The 27,746-nt window shown below is 38.9% G+C and overlaps 1 protein-coding gene across 1 annotated transcript in view; it reads left to right on the top strand.

Moving 5' to 3' along the window:
* The window catches only part of LOC122808871 (zinc finger protein OZF-like), a 137,114-nt gene that overhangs the window by 83,311 nt on the left and 26,057 nt on the right, over nt 1-27,746 (top strand). Inside the window, exons 2-3 of the mRNA XM_044079975.1 lie at nt 3,687-3,813; nt 14,058-14,177. Coding sequence (XP_043935910.1) covers nt 3,687-3,813; nt 14,058-14,177 — 247 coding nt within the window. The remainder of the gene's footprint in view (nt 1-3,686; nt 3,814-14,057; nt 14,178-27,746) is intronic.

Here is a 27,746-nt window from a genome sequence, read left to right as displayed (position 1 = left end):
CTTGTGGACGTTGTAAATTTTGTCAATATATTGACAGTAGTGGAGAATATAGTCATCCCAATCAAAATAAAATTTATAAATTTATAAGTTTAATGTTTTTGCCACATGCGAGACTGCTCATGTGGTGTATTTGGCATATTGCTCTACCTGTTTTAAATTCTATATAGGGAAAACCGATAGGACTCTCAGAGAGAATTAAAGAGCATTATTATCATGCCAAGAAAGGTAGCACTGCTAGTGCCCTTTCTAAACATATATTAAAAACTGATAGTCCCCACTTTTTTAGGTTTATTGTGATAGGACGTGTTTTTGAAAATATTAGGAAGGATGACATTAATAATTTAACAGAGCAGATGGAATCCAAATGGATAATTAGGTTAAGAGGAGACTTTGGGCATGGCCTGAATGATAGGGTACCCATCAAGCCAAGGCTTAAAGCCAGATGTCTGAGTAAGAAATAACATATAAATTTATTAGACATGACATTAATTATTATTTATAACATTTTATATATATATATATTTTTTAATGTTTTTATTGGATGTGTTTTGATATATATGTATTTATTTTTTATGCATATACATGGTTTTCTTTTGCCTTATGGATATAGATTGAAACCATCACTTTTTAGAATAGTAATTGTAGGTAGTCATGTGACTTACTGAATTAAGTATATAATAGGTTATGAATGTGTCTTGTTATACATCTGATGAAGTAGCTGTGCTACAAAAGCGCTTATGTATTTGGTTGTTTTATATTAAATGAAAGTTATACTGGAATTCCTTGCTGTCCTTGAATCCTTCTGTGTTTTCTGTGTGGTTAGCATGAATACTGGTTTAAAAAATTCTTCAGTGAATGTATCAAACCTAAGTATGTGCAATATAGAATTTTTAAGACACAGAATGAATAACATTCCTAATAATGAGGTATAGTTTGAGGTATGTATAGCTATGCTAAATTATCCAAGTCATGACATCCAATGGGGTAATCAGGACTACAGTTAATTTATATGTCATCTCTGTGCGAAAATATCTGTGTATACAGGTAAACCTACACTGAGGTGGAGGAATAGATATAGAAATATTTTACAGGTAATGAATCAGTTGTTTGTTATTTGGCATAGTGGTATGTTGCTCTGACTGCAGTGCACAGGGTCCTGGGTTCAAGACTTTGCAGTGATCGCATGGTGGTAACACAACATTTAGGGTGAGAGGTTGGCCTAATGGTTAAGGTGGTTGCCTTACAGACACAAGGTGCAGGTTTTGATTCTCACATGGGATAATTGACTAGGCTTAAAATGGTTCATAAGGGCAGTTAGGCTAGTACTAATCTATGAACCTATGACTAAAATGAAATGTGCTATTGAAGCTGTTATCTACTGTCATGAAAATAGTTTGAATTATGTTAGCTAATATGTCAACTTCCTTTATTAACATGGGCAAAAGGAGGCAAATCTGTGAGAGAGTCAGCTTTGTTTTTCTAAAGCTTGACTGGCTAATCAATATGTTCATATGTGGTTACTAAGCATGAGATCCAGAAGACCACTGAGATTCGCATTCCAATTTCCCATTTGCCTTAGGGCATTATCTAGTTATCTGACATGCCCAGTCACACAGTAAGCAAATGGAAGGTGAGGAAATCAAACTGACTAAACAAGCAACCTATTAACAGGTCACAGTTTGAATTCTTTGTACTAACTGCTAGAAAAAAGTTGTGCATTCTGAGAACCATGATAGGTCTCAAAGTTGCAGTATTCTAATCCAAAGCCAGATGCCTTAGCCATTAGGCCTTGTGGCCCTACCCTCCCTTAGGGCACATATGTGAGGTATAATTTTAAAATATGTGACTACTTGCAGCAAACAGAGGCATTGAAAATGAGAAGTTAGACTTAAGTTGTACTAAACGTGTATATATTAAGGATTAGATGCTTACTATGAGCACTGTTTAAAAAAAAAGTTGTTAGGTCTAAGCCATTTTGTAGTGGTAAATTGTAATGATTAGGTACTTAATGTAATCACCGTTGTAATAAATGTAAATGAACTATGAGTGATACAAAAACAGCTATTAAAGCTCTGAGTAGCTACATTAGGCTTTAGAAACAATAGCTAAATGAAGAAATTATCAATCCTTCTCCCATGAAAAAAAATCACTTTTTGAATAAAGTGAGTAGAAATGAATCAGTAATGAAATAGTTCTTATCCTACTGGAGAAACCTATCCAAACAGTGAATAACTTAATTTTACTAATTCTGTGATTTTTAATTACAGTAAATGCCTGCTTTGCAGTACTGCAGTGTATTTTTTTGCATGCTTCTAGATGGTTGAGATGCCTGTCTTCGACAACTTAGCAAGTTAAATCCACATATGGTGTTCAGTCAAAAACATTCTAGATACTCGTGCTGATGAAGTGAATATTTCTGTGGACATGAGTATTACCATGTCACTCCTTTTTGGGATGTTTGATTTTTTATGTCATTTTTTTGCAATTAACTTTGTAGATGTTGATTAGTTGTAAGTGGGGCTTACAGCTTTGCAGAACTAAGTATGTTGGAAGGAAATGCAAATTAAAGGCACATATCACTAAGCAGCTGTATATTTTGTATGTAAGAAATGCAGGCAAACAGCTGGTGTGTACTTAGATGAGTGTGGTAGATGATAAGATTACTTTCTTGTTGCATAAGTTATTAGATTGGGTTAATAAAAGTTGGTTGCACACACACACACACACACACACACACACACACACACACACACACACACACACACACACACACACACACCCATATGTACGCACAATCACACATTTTTTTCTTGGTGCTTAATGCTTTTGGACTAGAAAGAAGGGGATGTTTTCCTTTGAGGATGTACATATTTAAAATTGTTGATGTTCAAAGAAGCAGATACGTTAATGTCTTGAAGTGTGCTCTAGGTATCAGTAGGACTTTTAGTCATACACATGTTTTTTGCTGGGTGCTTTTTTTCCATCCCAAAAACCAAAAGACTTGAAGTTAGTGAATTGTTGATCTTGTCAATTGCTCATAGGTGTGTTTGTCTGTGTATCTGTCTGCCCTGCAGTATACTAGCATCTTATCCAGAATTGGTTAAACTTTTTTGCACTCAGTGATTGCCAGGCTACACCACCATCTCCACCACAACCATGATCCTAATAAAATGATTACAGCATCAATTATGTCACTTGGGCTATGGATATTCTCTGCAAATCTTGATGCACTGAATGTTCTGCCGTTTGCTATATGCATGCATCATAGCTTCTGTCTTAATGAACACTAGTTAGCCCTTGCTTTGAATCTTATTGTAATAGCATTTCTAACAGGAGTTAATGAACATGACTGGTCACTTTGCTTGCTAGCCCATCCCTGAAATTGCTGAGTTTTCATTAAGCTGTTATTTACATGGATAAAAGGAAAAACTGGACTATGCTTACAGAGTATCAGCAGTGGATGCCGTAATTCAGGCATCATATTTGGTCACTGTTTATCTTATTTTAGAATTCTTTCAGACTCAACTCAGTGTACAGTGAAATCATATTATAAATTACATGTACTGTGTATAATTTGATTGTTTTTTATTCTTCTCAGACCTCCACTAAAAAGGTCTTAATCCCAGTTGAATTATCCAGGTCACAAAATGTAATATAAATAAATAAATCATTTTGTATGTTTCCAGGATCCAGAGGCGTTTGAAGATGTTGCTGTTGAGTTTTCAGGAGAGGAATGGAAGATGCTAAGTAAACAGGAAAAAAAGCTACACAGGGAGGTGATGGTACAGAACTATGAGAACATGGTGTCAGTAGGTAAGGAAGACAATATCACAATTGCTTTCATTGCTGGGGGGTACCATTTAGCATTTTAATATTTAATAATGCTGTTATTTTCTTTGTTTTTCTTTTTTTTTTGGAAAAAAAAAATCTAAAAGTCTGGCAGTTAGCACAGAGGACTAAGCCTCTGATTCTTTAATCATTTGCTTCCATTGCCAAGGGTACAGGGTTCAAATATTTCCACCTTTATTTGCCTACTGTGTGACCTTGAGCAAGTCATTTAAACAGGCAGTGCTTTGAGGCAATGGATAATTTGGGTTAGACACCTTAATGGTCCATTGGACTGCATCCCTAGTAGCAACCTGTGAACCCACCATCTGATTTGTTTCTGTCTCTATTTGTTAAGTAGATTAAACACCGTCCATAACTGTCATTTTTAGTGGTGGCCTAGTAAGCATAGTTGTATGGTTAATTGCTTTGCATGTATTCATTAATTTAGGAAGTGGAAGTTGTGCAATTAAACTCTGATCTGTATTTGATAGGTTAAAATGCTGATTTATAGACTTCCGCATTATTTGCCTAGAAGAGGTGAGATATACTGATTTTATATATATAAATATATATATATATATATATATATATATATATATATATATCTACAGACACACACACACACACACATACACATACACACACACACACACACACACACACACACACACACACACACACACACACACACACACACATATAAATGTGTGTATGTATACATGTATGTGTCTATGTGTGTGTGTGTACCACAGGGAAAACTGGTACTTGTGAGCAATAAAGTTGCTGGCCGAGAATCCTAAAAAATCAGGAATAAAGAGCCATGCACTGTAGACAAGCTCATCTGAGACTTCAGAGAAATCAAGCAATTATAACTTGTTTAGAAATCAAAACTTCTTTATTGAGAAACAAATAGCTGGGTGCTTTCTCTCTTAAACAAGCTTTGTGAGATCTAAATCCAGTTTACATGACATTTAGTATTAACACAGTTTAAACCAGATAAATACTGCATGTCATGTAAACTGGATTAGATCCGACAAAGCTCGATTAAGGGCAAAAGTGCTCATCCATTTATTTTCCAATAAAGAAGTTTTGACTTCTAAACAAGTTCTAATTGCTTGATTACTCTGACGTTTATCTTAGACCTAGCACATACAAATCCCTTTCTTTTCTCTCTGAACACACTTACAATTGATATACCACTAGAAAACTGAATTCATCCTGCCATGGAAAGTACGGTATGCTACCTGACATACAGGATACAAGGCAGGTGCTCCCAGTCACAGGTTCAGCTAGATTATCTTGACTAGCTGCAGTTGTGATTACTATAGTATAATACTTTAGGATTTTAATTTGACTGGTTGTCACATATTTTTTACTACTTGTTGCTCCATCTAAACATGGCTAAAAGCATCTACTTATCACATCACAGATACAGTGATGTACTGATAGTTATACATAGCCACAGGCAAGATTTATATAAAGTGTTTGTATCAATTAGGCGCTAGCCACATAGGATAGGATTACAGCATGTAAACTATAAAGGAGTAGATATGCAGAACAGGTATGAAAGATAAGATAAGATTTATCCTATTGTAGCTTGGGTGAACAGTCTGCAGCATACATATATGGAAATTTGATGCTATGTTACCAGTAAACATTTCAGTGTAGCTTAGGCTTAGGATTTTATTTCTTTTTTTTTTTTATTTTACTCTAAACTCATTTCTAGACCTGGGTCCACTAACAGCACAATTGATTGTATACCTGGCAGCACAAATGATTGCACACCTTGTAACACTAAACACAATCACACACCTGGTTCACTATCGGTAGAGTAGTTGCCCACCCACTGTTACCCTAAGCATTGTGACGACCCTCCACTGGCACAGTAATCAAGGAGCCTCAGTCCTCACCACTGGCAACAGTGGGGGATGTTCACTGAGAGGATGACAAGTACACACACAGTGTTTCCAAAAGCAGCTCTCTGCATCAAGTGTAATTTCCCTTAAGAGCACACAGAGACCACAGTCAGTCCCAGGGCTGGTTTCTCCCTCTTTCTCCAGATCCTCAGTAAGACTCCCCACTGGAACAGCTATAGAGTTGAGATCTCAGCTGAGTGACCAAGCCAAGGCCTCCAGCACCCTCTCTGTCTAACCAGTGCTCCTTGTCCCTGCCCAAGTAGCTAACACACACACTCTTTGAGGTTTTACACACATGCACACCTGGGAAAGGCTGGCACAGGTTTACTAGCTATGCCCCTTCTGCCTAGACTATAAGGTAGTTTTCACTGCCACCAGTCACACCTTATCAGCTACTTTAAGGCCGTTAACAAAGGGCATCCAGTCTTACTGTGTAATATTAATATTAATACAAATGGTAGTTTGACCAAGAGCAAGGCTATTAGGAGTGGCCCCCACAATGTCACCAAATAAATATGCAAGTACTCTCAAAACTTCAATATCTCTACACAGATCATTCACTAATTCATACTAATAGAGCAAGGCAGATGTGGTAAATGGATCTTCTAGATGTTGCCAGGTCCAAGACCGAATGCAAAATGCCCTGTCTCACTAAGAGCCGTCTCAAAATAATATCTCAAATATTACTGCTGGGATAGCTTGCAGGATGACATCACTTCTTGCCACCTGACTTTGCGTTCCCAGGCCAAAACCCTTATTGCTAGAAGCTGGCAACATTTAGCATCTACCTGTAAAAATATACAGACAAGGGCTTTTCCTCAGATCTTTGGCAGATGCTGGAAGTCATAAAACAATTGCATTCCTTCATGCTTTAAAAGTAGCAAATAAATCACTCCAAGGACAATACAGAAAGCTTCCTAGTACAGATGTTGTGTCTGTGGCTGCATTGAAAACTTGAGAGCCTCTTTATTATGTCCTATAAAGAAATTTAATTTCAGCTATTTTCTAAAGTTTGCTGAACTGAAGTTAACCCTCCAATTTCCTCTGTTGACATATGCATTTAAAGAATTACAATAGTGCATGTACATTTCTGTTCTCTTCCAGTAGGGCACACTGTGGATACATTTTAAGTGCAAGCAATTTACAAAATACCTTTTCAACACAGACATCTGTACAGATCAGTTTGATATACACATGATATATAGTTCTAATACATTTGTAACACAAGCATCTTGTATAAATCATTTTGATATTCACCAGTGACATTTAATTATTTACAAAATTTGAGCTAGCTGTGCTGGCAGTATCTCCTTTCATCACAAGCATATTCCCAAGACCTTTGTTACTAGTCATGCAGGAGGCCATTTGACACCATCATATCAACCTAATTTCTAAAACAGGGTCAGCAGCAGCACAGGAGGATTCCCATCCTGTGGTATCCAGAGCTATTCCCCAATCATAGATTTCTAGCAGCCTGTATAATTACCCACCCTCCCACTACTCTAACCTCCTTCTGAAACCAGTGTCACCAGTATCATAGATGGTTACCTGCCATTTGCCACTCAAAGTTCAAAATGAAAGCTCTTTCTGCTGATACATAAAACTGTGGTCCTATCAGCATTAATTATCATTAGCTTAGGTGTTAAGGATCCCATGTTACATGTCAGAAGATCACAAGAATGTCTGTGGTGTCCTGGTCACATTTCCCCTAGTCTATACAAAAGTCACTTTAAGTCTTCTGTGATAATATGCAGTTGGCCTAGTTGGATCAATCTGGTCAGTAAAAAGTGGATAAAATGAAATGGAAGATAGGGCATCACCTTCTGTTCCCTAATCTCATCCCCAAACCTTTATGACTAGTAGTACATATAATTACCTGCCCTTTTTCATCCTGATGGATTTTGTTTCAAACTGTGGAAGTACTAAGGGTTGCACTTTACTTTCTTAATCTTCAGTCTTTTAAGGAAGTTAGCAGCAGCTGAAGCTATTACAAAGTAAAGTGATTGAATAACCAGGAATAACTTGTACTGTGGCTGTGGCTGGACCTCTCTGGGGGAAGTCTTCCTAAAATTGTGTATTGCTACAATGTTATGTAAGCGAGCTAGTTTATTGTAGGATGATTGAAGTTCTGTAGAAGAAATGTATTAGCATTTATAAGGATAGTAGTTATGGTGTTAAGGTAGTTATCATGATCATCAGTGGACAGGAGGAGATCCATAGTTGGATATGAATGTTAATTTATTTTGTTTATGGTGATTTGGATTTCAGAAATTTGAAAGAATTAGGTTAACAAGGAGTCTTCCTTGATGTGAGGGGGTATTGAACAAAAAAATGACATTCATCCCCTCTTACCCACAGTTCTGAATACATGCTAGGGACTTAAGCCAGGAATACAGGGGAGTGCTTTCATTGCATTTATACCACATTTCTGATACTATGCAAATATGTTCATGTTCAAGTCACAGGAGGGCCTCAAGCTCATGAATTATTTTGTTAAGACTTTTGACATCGAGTAAAGACACTTTAATGGGTTCCAAGTTGGAATTTGTTAGGTGACATTGTTGAGTAGGTGGTGCCTAAAAAGTCAATTTGGGAGCAGAAAATGGTTAATTAGAATGCAAAAGCCTTTGTAAGCAGGGTACAGACCATCCTTTGCAAAGCAGGAGGGTCTGTCAGTCATCTTGCACAAAGCAAATACATGTGGGATACCCCTAGCATGACACTACCTACTAAGCCAGTTATTGAAGCCAGTTGTCTTGTCCTTGAATTTTAGCATCATTTTAGGTGATAGCAAAACATCCCTCAAAACCAGTATCTTTCCTGCCTGTGCCACAAATTTAGCAATATTAATCATATCCTTCTATGTTTTCTTTTATGTGAAGCACCCAAAGTTCTCACCCAAGTGGGCCTCCAGCAGGCTGGAGTTGTATTTGACAGGATGGAGGAATCTAAGAACCCTCACAATATCCTAGATCCTGCTGAAAGACAGCTGTCCCCCTGCTCTAGTCTAATCCTGTAAGGATAATGTCACTTGCCTCACAGCAGAGTCCCCAAGTACCAAAACATTTCTTAAGGGGATGCATGCATTTTAGACCTTAAGGATGTGTGGCATGTACCCTCGCAACTCTCTGAAGTATACATAATGGCGACTGATCTATGTGATGTTGTTTTAAAGTTGTAGCCTGGACACTAACATTTCTTAATCCTAATTTTAAGAGGCTCATTGAGTGACTTTTTAACCACATTGGCATAACAAGTGTAGTGGTGGTACTGTGTGATGTGGTGGTGTGCAAGTCATGCTTACCAAATGCACATTGTAGTGACAGTACAACTTCAAAATTCGTTAAGTACTTGAACGTTTTGGGAGCAGTAATGTGATTGTCGTAAACATTAAGCAGTTTGTGCACTGTCTCAGAATAACAAGTGCTATCATACTGACTACAAAAGGAGAAATAGATGACAGCAATTCTATATTGGCAGAACTGTGATGTATGAATGTAATGTGATTTTGACCCAGTTGAAATAGGAATTAAGTTGTTTCATACTAGTAATCTTGTTTGTCTTCAAGTAGCACAGCGGTGGTCAGCTGCACCAAACTTTCCAGTAAATCGTGCATCAGAGCTTAATAATGAATGGTGAAGCTAAGTCAGTTTGCTAGCAGCCAAATTCACCAGAACATGTCTCTCAGCAAGAATGTCCAGAAGAATTAGTGGAGGTTGAGATACATGTTTAATACTACTGTACATAGCAATACTAAACTGCCATCTGGCAGTTGGTGCAGCAGGCTACGGCTGTGAACTGTAGTTCCTGTGGTACAGGGTTTGATTCCCTCTGCCATCATTTGCCTGCCATGTGACCTTGAACAAGTCACTTAACCAGACATTGCTCCTGTGTCCCCCTGAAAAGGGATTGTGTGTCCAGTGGGCCTACCTGGTTAACAAATGCATAATTATTATTGCTAGTGGCAGTAGTACATCTGTTATATTAAATGACTGAATAATCGGGGCACAAGTGTCCCAACTAATTTAACAGTGCAACAGTTGAGCAGCAGCGGCATGGATGCCATGTTTTCTTAAAAAAGTGCTATAAGAGAAAAATTAGTACATCAAGATAAAAAGCAGTATAATACTGTAATACAGATACATGATACATATGCAGTTTGTATATGCAGGTTTGTTAGAGTTATACAAGCTTAGCTACTGCACTTTCTTCAGCAGGGCAGCTCAAGGAAAAACACTGTTATTTATACACTGCTGCAAGAAGGGGGAAATTACAGCACAGCAGGCAGACTGAAGAATGATAGGGAGGGAAAATATCATTTTAACACTTCCATAAGAAAGAAAGACAACAGTACAGCAGGTATGGATGGGGTAACTACTTGCATGGGAATTTCAGAAAAGAGTCCACTGCCTACTGTATAGCTTGAATTGCCAAAGTGTTGCATGGTGGATAGCATCATGCAACTCAACTCAAACAAGGGCAAAGCCACGCAATGCAGCAGAAATTATCACAAAGCAAAAATAAATCAACAAACAGCAAAATCTCTCAATGCTACTTCACTTGTCAGAACTCTTCTAAATTCTCCTTCTCTCACAAGACAAAACCTGTTAAAAGTTTTACACTTAAAATACTTCCAGATAACACAAAGCCATAGTATTAACTACAAATAATGTACTTCCCTCATGCTGAAGGGATCAAACAGAAGCATAGCTAGGGTGGGGTGAGGGAGGCAGCTCCTCAGGGTGCAAAGTATTAGGGGGCATGATTGGCAGAAACTGCTTGGACTTCAGTGCAGTACTGGCATTTGAGTGTCATAAATTGCATTTGCATAGCGCTGTGTGTGTGGCATGTATAAACTGTAGTAGCTGCTTCCTACAGGTTAAGCTTTCTTTTTGTTTTGTGTTTTAATTTTGAGTTGAAGCGCTTTACAAATGTAACAAGCAGTTTGTTACAGGTTAGATAGATACAAGACCTTTGGGGGGGGGGGGCAGATCGGGGGACAGCCCTGTGCAACTGAATAGCTAGTTCCACCTCTGGGACCAAATCTGTAGGCACTTCATTTGACTCACTTTCTCAGGTGAACATTGTCACACACTGTTAATCCTAATTTGCCAGCAGCTTTAAAAAATGCGTCAGTGGTCATTGGACTGTAAAATTCAATTTACATTCCAATCAACAATTTTATGCATAAAATCAGACAAACCTTTGAGTTTAAGACTCTACATCCTTCAGAAAATTCATGCTAATGCAAAACCTATTATTATATCAACTTTCTAAGTTTGTAAGAGCAATATTTAAAATCTGTCCTTATTTGTCCCCCCATCATTTTAGGCTTTGTCCAGATTTTTTGTTCTAAGAGGTTGAGAGGTATGGGGGGAATTGTATCAGCAAACTCTCTGGCCAAGCAGCCAAGCATTCAGATAAACTGCTGTATCAGTTAGTAGTAGCTTGCACAGGCCCAGGGCAAAGCTTAGGAGCACAGCACCAAGTTAGTGCTTGCTTCAAGTAGGATTCAAACCCAGACCCTCTGAATTACTTCTCTGGCTGCTGTATAACCACTAAGATATTGAATGAGCGAAGAACTGATCAAGTTTTTTTTTATTTTCTAAAGCTTCTTTTTTGTATGTTTCTATATGTGTGATTCACAGACAGACATATGAAAACATCGGAAGGGGAACTACACATTTATATTTATTCATTTACTTGCTTTTTAACCATTTTTACCAAGTAAATAGGCTGAACTCCAGAACATTTTTTGTCACAGCCAAGGTTCACTGTGGAAGTGTAGGAACACATTCCACTCCCTGCAGAATGCACAAATATTCAGACAAATGGGAAAAGATGATCAACAAACCTTTTTATGCAAAAAAAAAAAAAAAAAAAAGTGTGATAAAAAGGTATCTTGTGCATTTTGTAATTTCTTGTGGTGCCGCCTCATCAGACGTCTGTCTCCATTCCTGGCCTTTTAACCAAGCATTTATTTATATATCTTTGGCACATCATCATAGCATAATTCCTCGTTCCCATTTTAAACAGCACCCCGTGTTCAGTTAAGATTAATTTAGGAAAAAAGTTTTTATTTTTTTGTAAGGCAGTCACATCAGTTTGACACATGTCAGAGTCTCAGGCTGTCATGCCTTCAGAAGACACTTTGACTTTCCTTAAGGACAGTGTCCTAAAGAACACATCTGAGACTTACCCCAAAAGAAGTGTGTATTCACTCACAACATTTTCTGCTTGATGACTACCAAAAAAAAAAAAATCACATACTGGGGAAATCTGAAATAGTTTTGTTATTATTAGGCTAGAACAAAAACCTTTAGAAAGAATCCTTTACTTTCACCCATTTCCAGAGATAAAGAAGACAAAAAAAAAAACAAGTGGTGTATTTCAAATAATGAGCCAGGAATATTACAGTCTAGTATGAAAAAAAAACAAGTTAAAATCATTCATATACCTTCAAAGAACCACAGCAGAAGAGAGGTTTCCTATAATGTTTCCCTATCAGTGTTATTACTTAGTCTACAGTATGGTTATTGTTTCACATACTCACAAACAACTGTGAGCTAGACACAGATTCTTGGTCAGACTGTCCTTCAGTAGGGCTTCCCAGAAAGGAATTTTAAGTTGTTATGCGTAAGGCACCCCCACACACACACACACACACACACACACACACACACACACACACACACACACACACACACACACACACACACACACACACACACACACACACACACACACACACACACACACACACACACACACACACACACACACACACACACACACACACACACACACACACACACACACACATGGTATTTATCTACTCCTGACTTGCAGATCTGCTCACATAGGCTCACGTTGATAGAGCACCTTGAAGCAAGATGTTTGAGGTACCCCAGGACATTAAATCTTTGAGATGTGTAATGCAAGTTGCTCAATGGCTAACCCCAGGATTTCTTTCTTTAGATTTGTAATGGTACATTAGTGTGAAGGCCTGTCTTCAAAAGTACTAACATAGGTAGTTGCCAAATAGGTATCTGCTGCAGGTTATGCATTCGGTGGGAATAGGAGGAAGGATGTTATAACTGCTCATTTATACTGATGTTGTTAGCAATGATATCTCCATGAGGTAGTACATATGGGCATGTGTTAGCAAAAGTTGGTCAGGTGGCTAGTAGTCTTAATATCTGCTGGCACAGGTCCATCTGGTAGAGAACCTGATGAGCATGCATAACCTCAAAGGTCCACTGCTTAAGGTAAGTTAAAAAAATTCTGCTTTAATAGTGGGACACTGCATGTGTCAAGTGTGAGGTAGATCTTTTTTTATTCCTTTTATATGGGAATCAAGTAGAAGGCCTGGAAGACATTGTATGTTTTTTAGATAATGGAAGATTTATAAGATTGCTTATATTCAAGGAGGCATAGAAGAGGAATTTGGCATGACCAAGAAAATGGTTGAAAATACGGCAGTTTAAATACGGTCTATATTAATGCATTTCAGAAGGCTGCATCCAGAGGTGTGGCTTTATTTCATGTGTTTTGATGGAATATTGCTATCTTTTGATACAAGTTGTCATTATCTGCTACTTAAAAAACAAGAAAAAACAATGGTCCAAAACCATCAGTTTATTATAAAATAAAGCTTTCGAGTCAGCAAACTCTTCTTCAGTGAAATCTAAGAACAGACAAGCTGTAATGCATCAATATATATCATAAACCAGCCAATAAAAACAACATAAGTCATCACATGATAAACATAAAATTTTAAATCTTGTATGCTCAACAAGCTGTACCATTGCACATAACATCTATTTGATATTAGGTCACATAAGAATGTTTCTCTTTTAATAGTGGTTTTAAACTATTAGTGACATTTAGTCCTGGTGTCACTCAGAGATCAACTGATCAACTAGGGCAAGGGGGGCTCCACGCCCCCCCACCACACCACCACCCCCCCCTACCCCTGGACTACCTAAATTAATACTGAAAAAGGAAAGCTACTACTAGAGCAGTGCCCTAGGTGGCCGCCTAGTTGGCCTATGCCTAAGGCTGGCTATGGTGTCACTAACAGTTTAAAACCACTATTAAAAGAGAAACATTCTTATGTTTCATAATATAATAAACTGACGGTTCTGGACCATTGTTTTTTTCTTGTATTAAAGCATTTTTTACTTCTTTTTCCAATTTTGCCTGTTAGGCGGATTTTTACTTGTTTTGGACTTTTGTGAAAAAGGTAGGTATATTGTAGAAACTTCCAGAATGATATGCATCATCACATTATCTGCTGATTTTATTGTGCAGGATATAACATCCCAGTGGAGCACCTGTGGTTACTAATTGGCAGAGACATGGAAGTTCCCTCTGGAAATACAGAAGAAGAAGGAATACAGCAAGAGGAATCTCATGATAGTAACGGCTTCAGTGAGTATATTGTTAGATAATTAACTGTTTCAGCCTTTCCCACCTGTAACCAGCAAAATAAGATGCACAGAAGTAACATGGGCGGATCTAGGAGGTAATTAAAAACAAAGTTTAATAAATACTGAAAGGTTAAGCCAAAAGCTTTCATCCAATCTATTTTAAAAGGACTACATAGAACCAACAATATAAATAAATAAATAATTAAACGAAGACCTACTTCTTTTTATAAAGCAAACAATCCATCGTGCCTGACTTTTAAAGTAACAGAAAGTTCAGCAAAGTTGCATAAAAAGTTTCAAAAACACAAGTAAATAATAATTTTAAGAGCCTGTACAGTTCATATATGAAATAAAATTCAAATATTATAAAGTTTAAAAGCACATTAAGAATAATTAAAAATAATCAGCTTCATTACTGACATACTTTACAGTGATATTGCTGTAGTGCTTACAGCTTAGCAGGTTCCCTTATGTGACCAATTTGCTAATTTTTCTCAATGTTGGTAAGGGGGATTCTAAAGGGTCAGAAATATCTGTATTAAAGTTATCCTGAGATTTATTTTCTCCTTTCCCTCTCATGTCATCACTGGTCCTCCCCTACCAGTCACTGGTCAATCCCTAGGATTGACAAGCATTGCGGTGTAGTGTTGACTCAAAAAAAATAAATAAATAAAATAAGAAGTTAACAAATGAGCTGGATAAAAACAAAAACAACAGGAGACAAACTGGTAATAAGCAGGTCCTAAAATCCAAGGTAGAGCGCAGTTTTAAATGTAAAAAAGATTTATTATCAACTTGAACGCTTTTCATCACCAGTAATATGGTAACTTCATCAGAAATTAACACCAAGTAAATTCAATGGTTTAAAATACAAAAACCAAGTCAACACATGTTAAAAACCAACCAATCAACGGGATGTTTCATTTAAAGAAAGGGGGTTGGGAGGATGGCTTAATGGCTAAGGTGTTTGCCTTACAAACAAAAGGTGCAGGGTTTGAGTCTCACAAGGAATAATTGGCTAGGCTTAAAATGGCTCGCAAGAGCAGTTAGCTTAGTACTAAACTATGAACCTATGAACTATGAACCTATAACCCATTTTAGAAACTGTATATCCCATAGTAACAATACACTACTCAATAAAACCCACTCAGGTACCTGGGATTTAAAAATAATAATAAAGTATTAATAAAGTAGATAAGCAAAGACACTACTACAAGTATATTGTCTGTCTATAAAGTATTTATATATATATATATATATATATATATATATATATATAAATATATGTAAAAACCAGCTTGTTGTAATAGATATAAAAATATATAATATATGTAAACTTTTAACTCGTGAAATCTTTCACCTAGTTAAACTCTTTAATTTTAACAGACAAGAAATGTTGCAAGCCTCATTTAAACCTGGGTACGAAAAGGCATTTAACAACAATTGCCATTCTAGCTCACGTTCTTCCAGTAGAAACGCTGAAGGACCACCTCTAATGTCAGGTAAAACCTGATCAATAGCCTTAAAGCAAAACTTGTGCCCACCACACAAGTGGGAGTGCTTAGCTAGTGCATTCTCACATTTATTTTTATCTATGGCATGTACATGCTCATAGATTCTCTCCCAAAACTTGCGGTCCGTTTTACCTACGTAAAACACCAGACTGTTGTTTCACATGGCAATGTATATCACTGCCTTGGACTCACAGTTAAGTTTATAGTTAAGACTGAATTTCCTGTTATTACCAATAGAAAAAGAATTACCTGTCTTAATGTGCCTACACATCTTGCACGCCACACAGGTATACATACCTACATGTCTCCCACTGAATGTAGAAGTTCTACGCTCAAGGAGGTTTTTCAAGTTGGACCCTCTTCTATACACTATTTTAGGCAGATTACCCAACTTATCAAATAAAGAATTCTCTCTACTAATGAAGGTCCAGTTCTTATATAAAATGGAACTAACCCTTGCACTATCATTACTGTACATCGTAATAAAGCTCACGTTGTAATTTACTTGTTGGTCAACACTAATGTTTGTAATTTGATCAGGACCCAAATTTACAATATTAGTGTAACTGTTATTAAAGTGTGGGTCAACTTTGTTATTGGAATAGTGGTCAATGTTAGTGGCCACACTGGACTCATGTTGGTAATGAGTCAAATCGTCTCTCTTATAAAGGAGAGGTCTAAAGTGGCCATTATAACATTTACACTGGATTTCTTCTATTAAAGGGTGAATCAAATTTGTTGGATAACCACGTTTTTGAAACACACTGCTCAAAAAATGACATTCTTCTAGAAAGTCATTATCGAGCAAAATCATCGTAGCAGCCCTGATAAGTTGGCTCTTCACAATAGATCTTTTTTGTTCAAATGGGTGACCACTCGTGAAGTGTAAAAATGAGTTGCAATACGTGGCTTTCCTGGAGATTTTTGAAATCAGTCTTTTATTTACCAAGTCCTTAGTCAACTTGATATTCAAGTAATCTATAGTGTCATTACTATAGTTATATGTAAATTTGAAAAAAACAGTTGTGGTGTTCAAGTAATCAACAAATGTATGAGCTTGTACTTCGTCACCTCTAAAAACGATAAAAATATTGTCTAAAAACCGAGTGTAGTATACTAGGTTCGCATTGTGTTCAGGTATATTAAAAATAAATGTCCTCTCCCAGTAGGCCGTAACTAAATTGACCAAACTGGCACCACAAGGCGAACCCATAGCAACGCCTTGCCTTTGGAGATAGAAGTCCCCATCAAAGATAAAAAAACTGTTTGTAAGAATAATATCAATTAGTTCTTCAACTAGACTAATTTCTATAAATGGAGCATTCTTATCTTTCAGCATTAAACTAACCCACTTAACTGCCTCCAAGTGGGGAATAGAGGTGTAGAGGTCGACCATGTCGGTGGTTAGAAAGTTGTTTTCCTCACTAAATTCTAACGCATTAAGGTTTTGTAAGAAAGACCAGGAGTCCTCACACACTTGTGTCTCGGATTTCAAATATTTTTGTAGTATGGCATCAACAACCTTTGCACATAGATAAGTTAAAGAGGCCCTTCCATCAATGAGAGGCCTCATAGGTGGATTTAACATGTCTTTGTGCACCTTAGGGATGCCAAACATTACTGGTGTTTTTGGAAATGAAATAGACATGTAATTGTAGGTTTCAAGGTCAATTTTAGCCTCAGTAAACAAATCATTGAGGTACCCCCTGATACGGCTGTAGGCTGTATTCATCTCATTTAACAATGTTTTTAAATAAGTATTACTTTTCAAGACCTCCTTCATTTTGTTGTTGTAATCAGTAATGTCAAAAACTGCCAACCCTCCACCTTTATCCGGTTTAACTACTCTCACCTGTGAGGAACTTAAAAGTTTCAAGGCTTGCGCTTGTTCCTGACTGACATTATTTTTCCTGGGCATTCTACCACTAATAGGTGAATACAATTGTGCCATATGTCTGATGTCAAGTTCACACACATTTTCAAAGACACTAAGTACTGGGTGGAGAGGAGGGTTGAAAGTGCTCGCTATCTTAAATGGCCTATGTATATTCATAGAATTCCCCAATAAGCGAGTTAAATTTAACTTCCTAACAAAACACTTTAAATCAATGATTGTTTTTGCAATGTTCATGTTCCTAGTGGGAACAAAAGTGTTACCCTTGGCTAGCAAGTCAATCAAAACAGGGTCAATAGTAATAGAAGAGTAGTTGTAAATGTTAAAATCACCGGTGGTATTGTTCAAGATGTTAAGCCCAGTTGTATTTACTGACTCTTCTTGTACTATCGCTTGCGCCAGTTGCTCCGTGTTTTGTTTTTTTGATTTTGGTAAGTTTGTCTTCTCGAAGTAGTACTTAGGTTTTTGTCCTGAAAATTTTGATCCTTCTGGTTATTTTGTTTATTAGAAGATTGGCAATTTTGTTAGTTACTGGTAACAGTACTATATGAGCGAATCCGTTCACTGCGTCTGACAGGATTATCATCATTGGTGTCCTCACAACCTTCTTCAATGGCAAGGTCGTTAGCATTACCGTTAGAAGTAAGGTTGTTGAAAGAATTAGACTGCCAAACTTGTGTCATCTGTGGCCTTGGATACGCTGTGCCGTTAGTATAAGCTAGACGGTCTCGATTGATTTTCTTAATTTTGTTGCTCCTGAGGCTATCAAGCAGTTGGTCAGTGCTGGAAAAGACTCTACTATGGTCATATTTATATCTGTATTTAGAGGTGATGAGGTACAAGCTCATACATTTGTTGATTACTTGAACACTACAACTGTTTTTTTCAAATTTACATATAACTATAGTAATGACACTATAGATTACTTGGATATCAAGTTGACTAAGGACTTGGTAAATAAAAGATTGATTTCAAAAATCTTCAGGAAAGCCACGTATTGCAACTCATTTTTGCACTTCACGAGCTGTCACCCATTTACACAAAAAAGATCTATTGTGAAGAGCCAACTTATCAGGGCTGCTAGGATGATTTCGCTCAATAATGACTTTCTAGAAGAATGTCATTTTTTGAGCAGTATGTTTCAAAAACGTGGTTATCCAACAAATTTGATTCACCCTTTAATAGAAGAAATCCAATGTAAACGTTATAACGGCCACTTTAGACCTCTCCTTTATAAGAGAAACGATTTGACTCATTGCCAATATGAGTCCAGTGTGGCCACTGACATTGACCACTATTCCAATAAAAAAGTTGACCCACATTTTAATAACAGTTACACTAATATTGTAAATTTGGGTACTGATCAAATTACAAACATTAGTGTTGACCAACAAGTGAATTACAACGTGAGCTTTATTAAGACATACAGTAATAATAGCGCAAAGGTTAGTTCCATTTTATATAAGAACTGGACCTTCATTAGTAGAGAGAATACTTTATTTGATAAGTTGGGTAATCTGCCTAAAATAGTGTATAGAAGAGGGTCCAACTTGAAAAACCTCCTTGAGCGTAGAACGTCTACGTTCAGTGGGAGACATGTAGGTATGTATACCTGTGGGGCGTGCAAGATGTGTAGGCACATTAAGACAGGTAATTCTTTTTCTATTGGTAATAACAGGAAATTCAATCTTAACTATAAATTTAACTGTGAGTCCAAGGCAGTGATATACATTGCCATGTGTAACAAGTGTCCGGCATTTTACGTAGGTAAAACAGACCGCAAGTTTCGGGAGAGAATCTATGAGCATGTATATGCCATAGATAAAAATAAATGTGAGAATGCACTGGCTAAGCACTCCCACTTGTGTGGTGGGCACAAGTTTTGCTTTAAGGCTATTGATCAGGTTTTACCTGACATTAGAGGTGGTCCTTTAGCGTTACTATTGGAAGAACGTGAGCTAGAATGGCAATTGTTGTTAAATGCCTTTTCGTACCCAGGTTTAAATGAGGCTTGCAACATTTCTTGTCTGTTAAAATTAAAAGAGTTTAACTAGGTGAAAGATTTCACGAATTAAAAGTTTACATATATTATATATTTTTATATCTATTACAACAAGCTGTTTTTACATATATTTTTATATATATAAAAATACTTTATAGACAGACAGTATACTTCTGGTAGTGTCTTTGCTTATCTACTTTATTAATACTTTATTATTATTTTTAAATCCCAGGTACTTGAGTGGGTTTATTGAGTAGTGTATTGTCACTATGGGATACACAGTTTCTAAAATGGGTTATTTCTTTAAATGAAACATCCTGTTGATTGGTTGGTTTTTAACATGTGTTGACTTGGTTTTTGTATTTTAAACCATTGTATTTACTTGGTGTTCATTTCTGATGAAGTTACCATATTACTGGTGACGAAAAGCGTTCAAGTTGATAATAAATCTTTTTACGTTTAAAACAGCGCTCTACCTTGGATTTTAAAATAAGAAGTTAGCTAGGAATGTAAAACAATACAATAAGAATTTAGCTTACCCTGTTAACAACAATAGGCTGCATGTTAATGTCAGTAGAGATGGCAGTAGTGCTAACAATACACAGGTAGTTTACTAGATTTGATGAAGCACTTTTAAAGTAGATGGGGACAAATTCTTTTGGCTTAACCTTTCGGGTGCTCACAGGACATTTGATTCTGCCATGATTACAGGATGGGGAATAGATGTGCTGTTGATCAGAATGCCTGTTTTTACATCAAGATAGCCAGGAAGTTCTGGAGATTCCTGCACTGCAGGGTTGCAGCCATTCACTTAGTTCTGAGGCTGTCTATTTGGCCTCACCACAGTCCCCATAGTGTTTATCATATGCATGGCAGCTATGGCCAGTGTATCTCTGACTGAGGGACATACTAGTCTTCCCTTATCTAGATGACTGGCTCCTTGCAATCACCTCAACAGAGTCATTAATAAAAACAACTATTCACAGTCTTGGGTGATCTCAGTGAACAATGCAAAATCACCATCACAAACACAGAAATTTATCATTTACAACCCAGACATGACAACCTGTGTAGTCAGTCTACTTCCATACAGAATTGCCATTATTCACTCAACCATCTGTACTCTTTTCTTGTCTTCAGGCTGACAGCCACTGTGTCTTAAGGCATTGGGCTTAATGGCTAAGATGATTTTCTTCTTTCCCTTTCCGGGGTATGGAATGAGGGTACTTCAGTGGATGCTCAGGGTCTATTGGCATCATTATTTGGCCCCAATATCCTTTCTGATTTAGTTATCAAAAATTTGCCATCAACATTGTCTGTGGCCCTATGGACATGGTCACAATAAGAAGCCTCATTGCACATCAGTGTCTTAGAGATGAGAACAGTCATGTTAACATTACATGCTGTATAGGACTCCCCTTCCTCAGTTTGTATTTGTCATCCATTCTGACAACATGAATTGTCTCACTCCTGCTCCCTCTGTGAAGAGACAGTGAGGTTATGGGTACAGGCCTTGTCAACACTCCACTTTATCGCTGTACTCCATTTTCCAGATTAGCCAGCTGTCTAGCTGTCAAGCTCAGTAGTTGCTAGCTGAAACCTTAAAAGAGTTGTCTCCCAAGTCACTTTACAAAAAAAAAAAAAAAAAAACTTTGCTAGAATCTCCTTGTGTTATGACTGGGTGTGCTTCTCAGCTGATAAGTATAATTTTGGCAATTTTTAACTGTTCAGAGTTGAATAAAACAAAAATTGAATTCAGCTCAGAATACAGTTTGAATAAATTGCATTTATTTAAACTTTATTTGGTTTATTATTACTACACACTCAAGTGTGGTAGCTTGCACTGCACTTAAATTGTTTTTAGTGCTGTCTAGTGTAAAAAAAATTCTAAGCTTGTTTCCTGCCTTTCCCGTAACTTAGGCTAGTCCAGGTACAGATTTGCTGTATCCAGGACTGTTTGCATGCTTCTGAGCCCCCCAAGCCTTTATGTGTTGGAGGGAAGCCTTCTAGCTTATCAGTGGGCGTGGTAAGCACTAGGTAGCCTATCTACCACAAAAGTGGTTTCTGGCCCAGAAATTGTAGTTTATTGGCCATTTGGGCAGTTTTTCCATCTCTTTCAACTTTCTGGTTTAGAAGCCTACGTTTGCGCTCGTTTCCCACCTTTCCTGTAACTAGTCTAGTCCAGATACAGATTTGCTGTATCCAGGACTGTTTGTAAGCTTCTGAGACCCTCCCAAGCCTTTCTGTGTCAGAAGGAAGCCTTCTAGCTTGTCATTGGGAGTGGTAAGCACTAGGTAGCCTATCTACCACAAGAGGAGTGATTTCTGGCCCAGAAATTGTAATTTATTGGCCGTTTGGGCAGTTTTCCATCTCTTTCAACTTCCTGGTCCAAAAGCCTGTGTTTGCATTTATCCCACCTTTCCTGTAACTAGTGCAGTCCAGATACAGATTTGCTGTATCCAGGACTGTTTGTAAGCTTCTGAGACCCCCAAGCCTTTCTGTGTTGGAGGGAAGCCTTTTAGCTTATCATGGGAGTGATAAGCACCAGATAGCCTGCCAACCACAAGAGGAGTGGTTTCTGGCCCAGAAATTGTAGTTTATTGGCCGTTTGGGAAGTTTTTCCATCTCTTTCAACTTCCTGGTCCAAAAGCCTGCATTTGCACTTATCCCACCTTTCCTGTAACTAGTCTAGTCCAGATACAGATTTGCTGTATCCAGGACTGTTTGTAGCTTCTGAGTGGTGCCAAAGTCTGCTCTTCAATTTTTCCCTTAGACCTGCTAGTTCTCTCCTCTCCTGCACTTTTACTAGCTTTTCAGTCTAGCACTTTACCAGACTTCTTGTAGCAATTATTGTAGCACACAAGTGCTACCAGCACTAAACATTCTACAAGGAAACAGATCCAGTACTTATTATTAATACCCACCCATCCAGGCATGTCTAAAGGTCAGTTCCCTGTGCTTTCTCCTATTAATCTGGTGAACCTGGACATCATGAGGCAATGTAGCAACTGTCTCGTGTACACCGACAATCCTCTCCTCTTACTTCCCAACACTCTGACTTGCAAGAGATCCACTTATATATCCAAATTGGAAGCCACGCACTCTCCAGCCAAGACCGGAATAGCTAGTCAAGAGGAGAAGGTCCACACTTGCACCACACCACACCACATGGAACACATAACCCTCCAGGACACACACCAGCACTGCCTTCATATAAAAACACAAACCACACACCCACCTATGCAGAGGCTCTCATTAAAAATCTACCCAAACAGCAGACACCTCCAAGGCAGAAATGCACTTGACCACCACAACACAACACTAAACAAGAGACACATAACTGTCCTAAACAGTGTGCCACTCAACCAAAGCCCCTAAGGCAGAACAGCATGCCCAACACACTAGTCATAGGTGACTCGATAGTGAGGCACACTGATGTCCCACTTACTAGGTTGAATAAGGAGAAAGTAACAGTCAGCTGCCTGTCAGGTGTCAGGATCTGCCACATAACGCACGCACTCAGGTCCCTCAACAACAGGTACAAATGTGACTCTGTCATTGTACATATGGGTGTGAAAGACCTGAGACATACCTCCATGAACTACATGAAAAGAGACATGGAGGAGCTCTCAGATTATGTAGCCCAGGCGGGTATGACCCAGGCCCTGAGCAGCATCCTACCATCACCCAAATGATACCACAGTACAAGCAGAAAATGATCGATTTCAACAATTGGCTAAGTTTCTGATGTCATTCTAGGGGGATCCATTATCTGTCTGCCTGGGATTATATGATTAACAAACCTCGATGCTTTGCCAGAGATGGCCTGCATCTGTCACTCCTGGGCTTCCGGATACTGGCCAAGGCTCTTGCCATGCCTATAGTGCCTTTTTAGGCAGTGTTCCAAAGACCAAATTACCACCCTAACAGCTACAAGCAAATGCAGTCTGAGGGACATGCTGTTCAATGCTAGAATTCTAAATCTGAAAATGCACTCACTCGACGCACTCCTTAAAATGGAGAACATCAACATTTGTGCTGTAACAGAGACCTGGTTCAAGGCAGCAGAATGCACCCCTGCACTACCAGGCTATAACTCATTCCACACCTTTCGGCCCCAGAACTTGGACCGAAGCTCCAAAGGCGGTAATGTTTCCATATTCATAAAGGATGCACACACCTCCAAACTGGTAGCCCAACATAATGCATCAGGGATACTTCAGGTGCAGCTAACATGGGGTAAGACAGTGATTCAGGTCTTAGCCTGCTATAGGTCCCCAACAATGATAAGTGCAATAGTGTAGTGGTTAGAGCGTATGCCTTGCACGTAGTCATTCACAGTTTGAGCCTCACCAAAGCCATTTTTCCATTTTGTGGGAGGTTGGCATAATGATTAAGGTGTTTACCTTACAGACACAAGGTGCAGGGTTTGATTCTCACATGGGGTAATTGGCTAAGCTTAAAATGGCCCACAAAGGGAGCTAGCCTAGTGCAAAAATATGAAACTATGTCCCAAGACTCGCACTCCACGTTCCTAAGCACATTGGAGAATATTAGGGTCCAACCTAATACTCTCATACTGGGCGACTTCAACTACCCCTCCATTAACTGGGAAACTACTCATGTACCAATACACTTGCCCAACATTTCCTGGAATTCATTAATTCATATGCCCTGGACTAGCTCTACCATATCCACTAGAGATAGCAACATCCTTGACCTGGTCATTACTAACATGGGCAACCGTTGCACTACACCAATAGTTAACACCTCCCTGGTTAGATCTGACCACAAACTAATCACCCTGGAAATCTACATCCCTCCCATCCTCTCCCACAAAGGTAACCACCATGAAAAACTTCTCCAAAGCTAACTTTGGACTTCTAAAAACAGAGGTGGCTAATTTCATGGCACCCATGCAAATGGAGAATAGAATATAACCAGGCCTCTCTTCATCCTCCCTCCCCCCCCTCCATAAAGGTAACCACCATGAAAAACTTCTCCAAAGCTAACTTTGGGCTTCTAAAAACAGAGGTGGCTAATTTCATGGCACCCATGCAAATGGAGAATAGTTGCATGACCGCCAGATCATACACCAATGCACTGTACAAACACTTAAACAAATGCATGGACCTCGCCATACCCAACAGAACCAAGACGCTCTCCTCCAAAAAAAAGGAAGCCAATCTGGTGGTCCCCTGCCATAAACAAACTCTACAACAGATGGAGGAAACTGATGCAGAATAAGGTGAAGTCCCAGCACTGGAAAAACTCCCTTATCATTCTCAACAAAAAGTTGAGATCCCTCATCAAATCCTCTAAAGTTAGCTATGAAAACAGAATTGCAGCAGATAGTAAAGACAACCACAAGGCCTTCTATAGTTATGTAAAGATTCTCCATGGCAATACCCAGATTTGCTCTTAGCTACTGCACAATGGTACCTCCTATACCGAGCCAACAGATATTGCCAATATACTGGCCAACAGATTCAGTGCCAACTTTACCCCTCTTGCCCCCCTCAGAGGACCAATCACAATACCAGTAGATTGCCAGGCACCTAGTATTACTGCTGCACAGGTTAAAACAGCTCTGTTCAAGGCCAAGAATACAGCTTCCATGGGACCTGACAATACCCCTGTCTGTGTTCTCCATGAACTACACAGTGAACTGGCACCTCACCTGTGTGCCCTGTTCAATCACAGCCTCACCTCAGGCTATGTCCCTACTTAATGGTGTACTGCTACAGTCATCCCTCTCCACAAAGGAGGAGTGACTACAGACCCTGGGAACTATCGCCCCATTAGCCTGACGAGTTTGATATGCAAAGCTATGGAACGCATCATCAGGGATCTAATAAACAAAGATGTAGGGAATCTCCAAACTCTGGATCCCACACAGTTTGGTTTTGTGAAGGGTAGATCATGCTTTATCAACTTGATCGACTTCTTTGAGTGAGTCACCAGAGCTGTGGATAAAGGCAAGGTGGTTCATACAGCCTACCTTGATCTGGCCAAGGCGTTTGATACCATTCCTCATTCAGGAATCCTAGAAAAACTCACTAAGCTAGGCATCAACTCCTATATCACTAGGTGGGTTGCAAACTGGCTCACAAATAGAACCTACAGTGTGAAAGTGGCAGACTGCAAGTCAGACTGCCGACCAGTTACCAGTGAAGTCCCACAGGGTTCGGTCCTGGGTCCTCTCCTGTTTGGTATCTACTTCTCTGATGCCCAGGCCAACACAAAGGGTCTCTGGTTGACAAAGTTCGCAGATGATTGAAAGTAGGGAGCTATTATTAACTCCCCAAGTGATGTTGACATCCTACAGAAAGGCCAAAAAATGTGCTGTCATCCCCTTTGGTAAAAACCCAGTTCCCATGAATTACCACATCAGTGGTAATCCACGGAACACAGAAGGTGTTATAAGAGATATGGGAACACATGTTGACAGCAGCCTCTCTTTTGACCACCACATTGCCACTGTGGTCAGAAAGTCCTTCTATGTGGCACATCTCATTACTAAGGGTTTTGCATCCAGGAGGTAAGAGGTCATTGTCTTCCTCTACGCGTCCCTCGTTAGGCCATTTATCGAGTACAGTGCCCCATTTGGCATGTACCTCACTAGGCACCTGCAACAACTGGAGAGGCTGCAAAAATACCTCACAAAGAGGGCCTTAAACACTTGTCCTATATGGACAGACTCAAAAACTCCAACAATTGGAGAGACCCCAAAAGTTCCAAACCAAAAGATTGAAGAAACTCCAGCTCTATTCAGTTACAAGGCCATGTCCAATTAAAAAATGGACATGCTCCACCTCAAAAATCCAAAATGCTCCACCTCAAAATCCAAATCCACCAAAACCACTATGCTGTGGAATAAAATCCCAGTCCATGTGAGGCAGAGCACCTCGCTGACTCTGTTCAAGAGAAATCTTGACCTGTGGATGGGGATCGTAGAGTTTACCGGGAATCATCTCTGTGTCACTGCTGGACAGAGGCACAACAAACTAATGGGCACAGTATTTTTTCATATAAGGGGTGGCGTAAGCCACAAAAATTTGGGCTAGGCTTATAAATGCCTTAGGGCATAGGTGTAAGGCGTAAAAAAATAGAGCTAGGCTTATAAATGCCTTAGGGCAGATAGCCTAGTATAAACCTATGAACCTATTCTCTGTCTCATATCGCCTACTTAGAGGCGTTCTCTGCTTGACATACAAAGTCATGTCTGATCCAGCTCTGTTAGAAATGCTACATCTAAAGAAATCCCAATCCCTCTGCACCACAGCCTCCAGTGACCTCATCCTCATTACCACAATCAACAGAACATGCTGGAGGGACAGGTTCATAACCCAGAGACTGCCCTTGCTATGGAATAGACTTCCCATACATGTCAAACAGAGCACCTCACTGGCACTCTTCAAGAGAAACCTTGATGAGTGGATGGTAAATAGAAAATATCACTCCAGTGGCTCTCCTTGACAGAGGCACTGGGAACTAAGGTTGGATGGCACGATATCAGGGTAGTCCTGTGGGCTAGGTTTGTAAAGGCTCCAGGGCTATTAGCCTAGTACACACCTATGAACCTAAGTCAATCAACATCAGACATCATTTTCCATTGGTGGGGACTAAATTACATCCCCACCTATCATCAAATGGAGCAGCTATGTTTCCCTAATCCCACTATAGAGAGGTGCCCTGGGACCCTGGTCTAGCAGTGGTCTCCGGTTCTTCTTTATGCCTCCCCCACCCCATTTTCACTCAAAATGAAATTCCTAGAGAAAGCAAAGATTCCCAAGGCCAAGGCAGTCCTCATAGCCCTGTCTTTACCTAGATAATTTTGGTTCCCTTGGCTGTGGCCTCACCTTTTACAGAAATCTATTGTACTCAGAAAATAGAACAGTCTCTTATCTCCTCTGTCCAGCAAGCATCACCAAGACCTGCAGTGTCTTTACCTTTTATCATTTCTCTAACTTATACCCCCTTAAGCTGAGAATTCTTTCCGACTGTTGTAGTAGTAGCTTTCTTTCTTACCTGAGTGTTTCATGGCATATTTCTAAGGCAAACACCTCTATAATTTTCGTATCATCTCTTGGCTCAAGAGGATTTTGTCAGAGAATTTCTTGACTTTGCCTGCAGTCAGTCACAACTCTGTCTGACCAT

Source organism: Protopterus annectens, chromosome 1.part1 (assembly GCF_019279795.1).
Source record: "Protopterus annectens isolate FY-2018-M chromosome 1.part1, PAN1.0, whole genome shotgun sequence".
In the NCBI taxonomy this organism is placed as follows: domain Eukaryota; kingdom Metazoa; phylum Chordata; order Ceratodontiformes; family Protopteridae; genus Protopterus; species Protopterus annectens.
Note: the sequence above shows the minus strand (reverse complement) of the source record. Positions and strands in the feature narration are given on the sequence as shown.